We start from the raw sequence: 11,579 nt of genomic DNA, 5'->3' as shown, positions 1-11,579 counted from the left end.
GAGAGGGGGATGATGTAATATAAAGGGATGACAGAGAGGGGGATGATGTAATATAAAGGGATGACAGAGAGGGGGATGATGTACTATAAAGGGATGACAGAGAGGGGGATGATGTACTATAAAGGGATGACAGAGAGGGGGATGATGTAATATAAAGGGATGACAGAGAGGGGGATGATGTACTAAAGGGATGACAGAGAGGGGGATGATGTGCTATAAAGGGATGACAGAGAGGGGGATGATGTACTATAAAGGGATGACAGAGAGGGGGATGATGTACTATAAAGGGATGACAGAGAGGGGGATGATGTACTCACCGTCCGCTGAGAGAGGAGACATAAGGAACAACGTGGATCCCCAGCGGACCGTGTTCTCCTGAGATCTCCACTGTCTTGGTCAGGCTACTGTACACACACACACACACACACACACACACACACACAAGAAATGATAATTAGCACTATGTTTTACACCCACGAACTCCCACCCTGGCTGGCTCTGCTCCGCCGCGGAGGTGGATTTTTTAAAAACAGTACTGTCTGGCGTTGGGGATAACATCTCATTACATCGTTTCAATTTAGCTCCAGTGGTTTTATTCAAATGTTAAAGTCTGGAAACGAAGACGCTGGTAATGTTGAAGCTAACAGAATAGAGAAGCCACCAGTGTCGTCTCGTGGTTTCTGTCCCCCGGAGCGGTGCGAGTCTCACCTGATAATGATGGGACGTAATAACAGGAAGTCTGGAAACGAAGACGCTGGTAACATCCAGTATTCTGTTACCTCACCCTGACATAGCTGTGAAACATCCAGTATTCTGTTACCTCACCTCACCCTGGCATAGCTGTGAAAGCAGAACACACACTATTCCAGGTCTGCAACTCCAGTGAACACACGTTCCTGTTTTTGTTGATGTTGTTGTTGTTGTTGTTGCCCTGGCTATTAAACTGTTTCCATGATCATCATGACTCTGAACAGCTACAGATGTAGGATCTTAATTTGACCAGTTTCTCACAGCAGGAAGATTATCCTGCAGCAACAGGAAAAGTGAATTATTGTGTGGAATAAAATTAATGGACATTTTTGTATGGGTTGGTATATTTTTAGTTAGGTCAAATCAAGTCTGACATCTTAAAGCAGAAACGTTTTACATTTCCTGCAACAACAAGGTGATGAAATGAAGATCCTACACCTGTACTGACTAGTATGAATTGTTTAAATGTTTTTTTTCCCCCTAAATCTTTCCCTGTGTGGGGTTTATAATATTCTTGGCATGTGGTGAGATTACTGCTAGCCCCGTGTCCATTGAAGTGTTTCACCCATTTATGGGGTGTGATTAGGGCCTAGCCCTTTCCCTTCACACTGTAATCAGACCTAACCCTAACCCTTCACACTGTAATCAGGCCTAACCCTATCCCTTCACACTGTAATCAGACCTAACCCTAACCCTTCACACTGTAATCAGGCCTATCCCTTCACACTGTAATCAGGCATAACCCTATCCCGTCACACTGTAATCAGGCCTAACCCTATCCCTTCACACTGTAATCAGGCCTAACCCTATCCCTTCACACTGTAATCAGGCCTAACCCTATCCCTTCACACTGTAATCAGACCTAACCCTTCACACTGTAATCAGACCTAACCCTATCCCTTCACACTGTAATCAGGCCTAACCCTTCACACTGTAATCAGGCCTAACCCTATCCCTTCACACTGTAATCAGGCCTAACCCTATCCCTTCACACTGTAATCAGGCCTAACCCTATCCCTTCACACTGTAATCAGACCTAACCCTTCACACTGTAATCAGGACTAACACTATCCCTTCACACTGTAATCAGGCCTAACCCTATACCTTCACACTGTAATCATGCCTATCCCTTCACACTGTAATCAGGCCTAGCCCTATCCCTTCACACTGTAATCAGGCCTATCCCTATCCCTTCACACTGTAATCAGGCCTAACCCTATCCCTTCACACTGTAATCAGGCCTAACCCTATCCCTTCACACTGTAATCAGGCCTAACCATATCCCTTCACACTGTAATCAGACCTAACCCTATCCCTTCACACTGTAATCAGACCTAACCCTTCACACTGTAATCAGACCTAACCCTATCCCTTCACACTGTAATCAGGCCTCACCCTATCCCTTCACACTGTAATCAGGCCTCACCCTATCCCTTCACACTGTAATCAGGCCTAACCCTATCCCTTCACACTGTAATCAGACCTAACCCTATCCCGTCACACTGTAATCAGACCTAACCCTTCACACTGTAATCAGACCTAACCCTATCCCTTCACACTGTAATCAGGCCTCACCCTATCCCTTCACACTGTAATCAGGCCTCACCCTATCCCTTCACACTGTAATCAGGCCTAACCCTATCCCTTCACACTGTAATCAGGCCTCACCCTATCCCTTCACACTGTAATCAGGCCTGGCCCTATCCCTTCACACTGTAATCAGGCCTAACCCTATCCCTTCACACTGTAATCAGACCTAACCCTATCCCTTCACACTGTAATCAGGACTATCCCTTCACACTGTAATCAGACCTAACCCTATCCCTTCACACTGTAATCAGGCCTAACCCTATCCCTTCACACTGTAATCAGGCCTAACCCTATCCTTTCACACTGTAATCAGGCCTAACCCTATCCCTTCACACTGTAATCAGGCCTAACCCTATCCCTTCACACTGTAATCAGGCCTATCGCTATCCCTTCACACTGTAATCAGACATAACCCTATCCCTTCACACTGTAATCAGGCCTAACCCTATCCCTTCACACTGTAATCAGACCTAACCCTATCCCTTCACACTGTAATCAGACCTAACCCTATCCCTTCACACTGTAATCAGGCCTATCCCTTCACACCGTAATCAGGCCTAGCCCTATCCCTTCACACTGTAATCAGGCCTAACCCTATCCCTTCACACTGTAATCAGGCCTATCCCTTCACACTGTAATCAGACCTAACCCTATCCCTTCACACTGTAATCAGGCCTAACCCTATCCCTTCACACTGTAATCAGGCCTAACCCTATTCCTTCACACTGTAATCAGGCCTCACCCTATCCCTTCACACTGTAATCAGGCCTAACCCTTCACACTGTAATCCGGCCTAACCCTATCCCTTCACACTGTAATCAGGCCTAACCCTATCCCTTCACACTGTAATCAGACCTAACCCTTCACACTGTAATCAGGCCTTACCCTAACCCTTCACACTGTAATCAGGCCTAACCCTTCACACTGTAATCAGGCCTAACCCTATCCCTTCACACTGTAATCAGGCCTAACCCTATCCCTTCACACTGTAATCAGGCCTAACCCTATCCCTTCACACTGTAATCAGACCTAACCCTTCACACTGTAATCAGGCATAACCCTATCCCTTCACACTGTAATCAGGCCTAACCCTATCCCTTCACACTGTAATCAGGCCTAACCATATCCCTTCACACTGTAATCAGGCCTAGCCCTATCCCTTCACACTGTAATCAGGCCTATCCCTATCCCTTCACACTGTAATCAGACCTAACCCTTCACACTGTAATCAGGCTTAACCCTATCCCTATCCCTTCACACTGTAATCAGACCTAGCCCTATCCCTTCACACTGTAATCAGGCCTAACCCTATCCCTTCACACTGTAATCAGGCCTAACCCTATCCCTTCACACTGTAATCAGGCCTAACCCTATCCCTTCACACTGTAATCAGGCCTAACCCTATCCCTTCACACTGTAATCAGGCCTAGCCCTATACCTTCACACTGTAATCAGGCCTAACCCTATCCCTTCACACTGTAATCAGGCCTAACCCTATCCATTCACACTGTAATCAGGCCTAACCCTATCCCTTCACACTGTAATCAGGCCTAACCCTATCCCTTCACACTGTAATCAGGCCTATCCCTTCACACTGTAATCAGACCTAACCCTATCCCTTCACACTGTAATCAGGCCTAACCCTATCCCTTCACACTGTAATCAGGCCTAACCCTATTCCTTCACACTGTAATCAGGCCTCACCCTATCCCTTCACACTGTAATCAGGCCTAACCCTTCACACTGTAATCCGGCCTAACCCTATCCCTTCACACTGTAATCAGGCCTAACCCTATCCCTTCACACTGTAATCAGACCTAACCCTTCACACTGTAATCAGGCCTAACCCTTCACACTGTAATCAGGCCTAACCCTATCCCTTCACACTGTAATCAGGCCTAACCCTATCCCTTCACACTGTAATCAGGCCTAACCCTATCCCTTCACACTGTAATCAGACATAACCCTTCACACTGTAATCAGGCATAACCCTATCCCTTCACACTGTAATCAGGCCTAACCCTATCCCTTCACACTGTAATCAGGCCTAACCATATCCCTTCACACTGTAATCAGGCCTAGCCCTATCCCTTCACACTGTAATCAGGCCTATCCCTATCCCTTCACACTGTAATCAGGCCTAACCCTATCCCTTCACACTGTAATCAGACCTAACCCTTCACACTGTAATCAGGCTTAACCCTATCCCTATCCCTTCACACTGTAATCAGACCTAGCCCTATCCCTTCACACTGTAATCAGGCCTAACCCTATCCCTTCACACTGTAATCAGGCCTAACCCTATCCCTTCACACTGTAATCAGGCCTAACCCTATCCCTTCACACTGTAATCAGGCCTAACCCTATCCCTTCACACTGTAATCAGGCCTAACCCTATCCCTTCACACTGTAATCAGGCCTAACCCTATCCCTTCACACTGTAATCAGGCCTATCCCTATCCCTTCACACTGTAATCAGGCCTAGCCCTATCACTTCACACTGTAATCAGGCCTATCCCTATCCCTTCACACTGTAATCAGGCCTAACCCTATCCCTTCACACTGTAATCAGGCCTAACCCTATCCCTTCACACTGTAATAAGGCCTAGCCCTATCCCTTCACACTGTAATCAGGCCTAACCCTATCCCTTCACACTGTAATCAGACCTAGCCCTATCCCTTCACACTGTGATAAGGCCTATCCCTATCCCTTCACACTGTAATCAGGCCTAACCCTATCCCTTCACACTGTAATCAGGCCTAACCCTATCCCTTCACACTGTAATCAGGCCTAACCCTATCCCTTCACACTGTAATCAGACCTAACCCTTCACACTGTAATCAGGCCTAACCCTATCCCTATCCCTTCACACTGTAATCAGACCTAGCCCTATCCCTTCACACTGTAATCAGGCCTAACCCTATATCTTCACACTGCAATCAGGCCTAACCCTATCCCTTCACACTGTAATCAGGCCTAACCCTATCCCTTCACACTGTAATCAGGCTTAACCCTATCCCTTCACACTGTAATCAGGCCTAGCCCTATACCTTCACACTGTAATCAGGCCTATCCCTATCCCTTCACACTGTAATCAGGCCTAACCCTATCCCTTCACACTGTAATCAGGCCTAACCCTATCCCTTCACACTGTAATCAGGCCTAACCCTATCCCTTCACACTGTAATCAGGCCTAACCCTATCCCTTCACACTGTAATCAGGCCTAACCCTATCCCTTCACACTGTAATCAGGCCTATCCCTATCCCTTCACACTGTAATCAGGCCTAGCCCTATCTCTTCACACTGTAATCAGGCCTATCCCTATCCCTTCACACTGTAATCAGGCCTAACCCTATCCCTTCACACTGTAATCAGGCCTAACCCTATCCCTTCACACTGTAATAAGGCCTAGCCCTATCCCTTCACACTGTAAGGGAATACCCCCCTGATTTGGACAAAATAACATGGCAACATATTGGCATAGCACGAATCATACACACGATTGCAAAAACCACCCAAAGCGGCCCATCTCCGGGCCAATCATATGGCAATTTTCCGATGGCAATTGCCAATTGTAACACCCCAAATTTCCTTTAGATGGCGAGCGTGCTCCACCTTGGATTTTCATACAGCAAATGATACCCAATTCTTACCCAAGTCTCAGATTTTGATAAAATGATATTTTTTTGGAAAACTTAGCATCTTGTAAAAAAGTGGTTTCTGGACCGTTTTTCGAATTTTTTTCGATTGTTATGTCAATTACACATGTATAAGAGCTGTATGAACATGCTTCTGACGTTTTTTATTGATGTCGTTTTTTGGGTTGCTTTTGCTTGTGCGCAAGGAATATGATTTGTGCATTTTGAATATGATTTCATAGGAAAAAAGTGACTTTTTTTTTTCATTTTTTTTGCAAAATGACATATCCAATGCTTTTTTTTGTCACTTGTGGAAGTATTGCAAGTGCCAAATTACAGCAAATATCCAAAAGATAGCTAGAGCTCTCCGCAGTGAATTTTCATATTGCAAATGTAACACAATTCAAGTCCCAAGAGTCAAATTTTGAAAAAATGACATATTTTTTGAAAACTTTTCAACCCTAAAAAAGTGGTTTCTGGACCGTTTTTTCGAATTTTTTTAAATTTTTATGTCAATTACACATGTATAAGAGCTGTATGGACATACTTTTGACATATTTTATTGACATAATTCTTTGGGTTGTTTTTGCTTGTGCATAAGGCATATGTTTTGTGCATTTGGAATATGATTTCATAGGAAGTCAAAAGTGACATATTTGCTTGTGCATAAGGCATATGATTTGTGCATTTGGAATATGATTTCATAGGAAGTCAAAAGTCACATATTTATATTTTTTGCCAAATGCCATTAGAAATGTGCAAATGAAATGTCCAATTCTTTTTGTGTCAATTATACATGTATGAAAGTATTGAATGTGCCAAATCAGTATGTTTGTCCGTTTGCCATGTACGATCATAGGAAGTCGGTTTCCAAACCCAAAAGTCAGTGAACCATGTTCCAAATGGCATTTATACTGCCCAAATGATATATATCCCTATGTTGAGCCATCAATCAACGCAGATGGTCTACTTGTCAAGTATGATGAGGGAGAAGTGGGACTCTGTTGCTTTTAACATTTTTAACGAATTTGACATGCTCAGAATGCATAATTGACTGGCCCGATGATCTCGGGATGGCCGTGCAGTGACTGTGGTTCCTCTCCATCACTCGTTGTGTTGATTTCATCATGTCAACTTTGGTGATATTTTTTGCTGTTGAATCATATTGCAAATGCGCGTTACATTTGCAATATTGCGCGTTACGTTTGCAATATGATTCAATGGGCATTTAGCATCACAAATTTAGGCATGCTCAAAAATACTGCAGAAATGCATTATTGACTGGCTCGATGAACTCGGGATGGCCGGGCAGTGACTGTGGTTCCTCTCCATTGCTCGTCACCCAGCAGTCAGCGTCCATCAGTCAATTAGATGTCATTTTGACACCAAACTGATAGCATCTGACACCAAATCCACTTTTTCCAACTCGTATAGAAGCCAACTATCACATATGTCAGAGAAGGCCCATAATTCACAGTGCTTTCAATTTTAACCATAAAAAAACCTAAAACACATAGTTACGTTATAGCTGCGGGTCCAGCTCTGACATTATGTGTAGGCCTATGTGAGGCGACCCCGAATCCCAAGTTTCGGCTCGATAGGTCATTCGGTGCCCGAGCAATGGCCTAATTGGTGCTGAAAATCCACTTTTTCAGGGCGTTACTACGGGGTCCCTGAATGAGCTATCGGACAGAGACATTGGGGTCCGTCTCTATGGGCCGAGGTGGTTTCAATGCACCTAGTCTTGCGACTCTGGGACATTTCTACATGTCGCCATGTCCGTGATATTCAAAATGAATTGAAAATATTGCAAATGTACGAGGCGGTTTCTCGGTCAGAGAACCTTCTAGAGCCCCATAAATCACCGTGCACTATCGACTTGAGCTCTAGAACAGGTTTCTAAAATTTCGGAGCTCTAGGTCTGACGGTTCTTGAATCGTTTGAACGAAAGTAACTATTGAAGGCGGTATAAGCCTCTAAGCCCCACACTATGTACCTATGGCCAAATTGTGTGTGTGTGTTTTTGTTTTTTTTGCAAAAAGAATAGACACACGTTGTCTTTGGGGTAGGCATATACAGAATCCTGAATATGAAGTCTCTACCTTAAGAATTGACTGAGTAACAGATGGTTGAGTTGCGTGATTTTCACTATCTGCAGGTGGCAATATGACAATAGCTCTTGGGTGTTTTTAACCACTTCCGGTTGTCACAGGAAGCTCTTGCTTCACACACGTTGTCTTTGGGGTAGACATAAACAGAATCCTGAATAAGAAGTCTCTACCTTAAGAATTGACTGAGAAACAGATGGTTGAGTTGCGTGATTTTCACTATGCGCACGTAATATGACAATAGCTCTTGGGTGATTTTAACCACTTCCGGTTGTCACAGGAAGCTCTTGCTTCACACACGTTGTCTTTGGGGTAGACATAAACGGAATCCTGAATAAGAAGTCTCTACCTTAAGAATTGACTGAATGACAGATGGTTGAGTTGCGTGATTTTCACTATATGCAGGTTGTCCATATGACAATAGCTCTAGGCTGTTTTAACCACTTCCCGTTGTCACAGGAAGTTCTTACTCAACACACGTTGTCTTTGGGGTAGACATAAACAGAATCCTGAATAAGAAGTCTCTACCTTAAGAATTGACTGAGAAACAGATGGTTGAGTTGCGTGATTTTCACTATGTGCACGTAATATGACAATAGCTCTTGGGTGTTTTTAACCACTTCCGGTTGTCACAGGAAGCTGTTGCTTCACACACGTTGTCTTTGGGGTAGACAGAAACAGAATCCTGAATAAGAAGTCTCTACCTTAAGAATTGACTGAGAAACAGATGGTTGAGTTGCGTGATTTTCACTATGCGCACTTAATATGACAATAGCTCTTGGGTGTTTTTAACCACTTCCGGTTGTCACAGGAAGCTCTTGCTTCACACACGTTGTCTTTGGGGTAGACATAAACAGAATCCTGAATAAGAAGTCTCTACCTTAAGAATTGACTGAGTAACAGCTGGTTGAGTTGCGTGATTTTCACTATATGCAGGTTGACCATATGACAATAGCTCTAGGCTGTTTTAACCACTTCCCGTTGTCACAGGAAGTTCTTACTCAACACACGTTGTCTTTGGGGTAGACATAAACAGAATCCTGAATAAGAAGTCTCTACCTTAAGAATTGACTGAGTAACAGATGGTTGAGTTGAGTGATTTTCACTATGCGCACGTAATATGACAATAGCTCTTGGGTGTTTTTAACCACTTCCGGTTGTCACAGGAAGCTCTTGCTTCACACACGTTGTCTTTGGGGTAGACATAAACATAATCCTGAATAAGAAGTCTCTACCTTAAAAATTGACTGAGTAAAAGATGGTTGAGTTGCGTGATTTTCACTATCTGCAGGTGGCAATATGACAATAGCTCTTGGGTGATTTTAACCACTTCCGGTTGTCACAGGAAGCTGTTGCTTCACACACGTTGTCTTTGGGGTAGACATAAACGGAATCCTGAATAAGAAGTCTCTACCTTAAGAATTGACTGAGAAACAGATGGTTGAGTTGCGTGATTTTCACTATGCGCACGTAATATGACAATAGCTCTTGGGTGATTTTAACCACTTCCGGTTGACACAGGAAGCTCTTGCTTCACACACGTTGTCTTTGGGGTAGACATAAACAGAATCCTGAATAAGAAGTCTCTACCTTAAGAATTGACTGAGAAACAGATGGTTGAGTTGCGTGATTTTCACTATGCGCACGTAATATGACAATAGCTCTTGGGTGATTTTAACCACTTCCGGTTGTCATAGGAAGCTCTTGCTTGACACACGTCTTTGGGGTAGACATAAACAGAATCCTGAATAAGAAGTCTCTACCTTAAGAATTGACTGAGTAACAGATGGTTGAGTTGCGTGATTTTCACTATCTGCATGTGGCCAAATGACAATAGCTCTTGGGTGTTTTTAACCACTTCCGGTTGTCACAGGAAGCTCTTGCTTCACACACGTTGTCTTTGGGGTAGACATAAAAAGAATCCTGAATAAGAATTCTCTACCTTAAGAATTGACTGAGTAGCAGATGGTTGAGTTGCGTGATTTTCACTATGCGCACGTAATATGACAATAGCTCTAGGCTGTTTTAACCACTTCCCGTTGTCACAGGAAGTTCTTACTCAACACATGTTGTCTTTGGGGTAGACATAAACAGAATCCTGAATAAGAAGTCTCTACCTTAAGAATTGACTGAGAAACAGATGGTTGAGTTGCGTGATTTTCACTATGCGCACTTAATATGACAATAGCTCTTTGGTGATTTTAACCACTTCCGGTTGTCACAGGAAGCTCTTGCTTCACACACGTTGTCTTTGGGGTAGACAGAAACAGAATCCTGAATAAGAAGTCTCTACCTTAAGAATTGACTGAGTAAAAGATGGTTGAGTTGCGTGATTTTCACTATCTGCAGGTGGCAATATGACAATAGCTCTTGGGTGTTTTTAACCACTTCCGGTTGTCACAGGGAGCTCTTGCTTCACACACGTTGTCTTTGGGGTAGACATAAACAGAATCCTGAATAAGAAGTCTCTACCTTAAGAATTGACTGAGTAACAGATGGTTGAGTTGCGTGATTTTCACTATATGCAGGTTGACCATATGACAATAGCTCTAGGCTGTTTTAACCACTTCCCGTTGTCACAGGAAGCTCTTGCTTCACACACGTTGTCCTTGGGGTACATATAAACAGAATCCTGAATAAGAAGTCTCTACCTTAAGAATTGACTGAGTAACAGATGGTTGAGTTGCGTGATTTTCACTATGTGCAGGTTATATGACAATAGTTCTTGGGTGTTTTTAACCACTTCCAGTTGTCACAGGAACCTTAGAATCGACACAGGTAGACCTCACAGTAGCCTGATGGATTGTTGTAGAAGACAGGTTCATAAGGCATTCATAACCCACATAGGCTTCAGGTTGAATTTTGGAGAATAGTCTATGTGTTCCTATGGGGAGAGAAGTCATTGCACACAGTTTGATCTAAACACCTTCTTTTCACTGTGAAGGGTTAATGCCACAGGGTCAAGGTTGGCTTGCACAGATCGGGAGGACCTCAGGAACGCTCCTGGTTCCTCTCCATCGCTCGTTGTGTTGATTTCATCATGTCACCTATGGTGATATTTTTTGCTGTAGAATCATATTGCAAATACACGGATGCGCATTTGCAATATGATTCAATTGGCATTTAGCATCACAACTTTGGCATGCTCAAAACCACTGCAGAAATGCATAATTGACTGTCCCGATGAACTGGGGATGGCCGTGCAGTGACTGTGGTTCCTCTCCATCGCTCGTTGTGTTGATTTCATCATGTCAACTTTGGTGATATTTTTTGCTGTTGAATCATGTTGCAAATGCGCGTTACATTTGCAATATTCCATGTTACGTTTGCAATATGATTCAATGGGCATTTAGCATCACAAATGTGGCATGCTCAAAACCACTACAGAAATGCATAATTGACTGTCCCGATGAACTGGGGATGGCCGTGCAGTGACTGTGGTTCCTCTCCATCGCTCGTTGTGTTGATTTCATCATGTCAACTTTGGTGA

The 11,579-nt window shown here is 43.7% G+C and overlaps 1 protein-coding gene across 5 annotated transcripts in view; it reads right to left on the bottom strand.

Annotated features, from left to right (window-relative positions):
- Positions 1-282: 282 nt before the first annotated feature.
- Positions 283-11,579, bottom strand: part of LOC115161435 (partitioning defective 3 homolog B) — a 114,263-nt gene continuing 102,966 nt past the window's right edge. For 4 of the 5 annotated variants that reach the window (XM_029712416.1, XM_029712415.1, XM_029712413.1 and 1 more), the window contains one exon: positions 283-404. In XM_029712416.1, coding sequence (XP_029568276.1) covers positions 314-404 — 91 coding nt within the window. In that variant the 3' untranslated portion in view covers positions 283-313. The remainder of the gene's footprint in view (positions 405-11,579) is intronic. The other variant, XM_029712414.1, reaches the window with a different exon arrangement.

The sequence above is a fragment of the Salmo trutta genome, chromosome 24 (genome assembly GCF_901001165.1).
Source record: "Salmo trutta chromosome 24, fSalTru1.1, whole genome shotgun sequence".
Classification (NCBI taxonomy): Eukaryota; Metazoa; Chordata; class Actinopteri; order Salmoniformes; family Salmonidae; genus Salmo; species Salmo trutta.
Note: the sequence above shows the minus strand (reverse complement) of the source record. Positions and strands in the feature narration are given on the sequence as shown.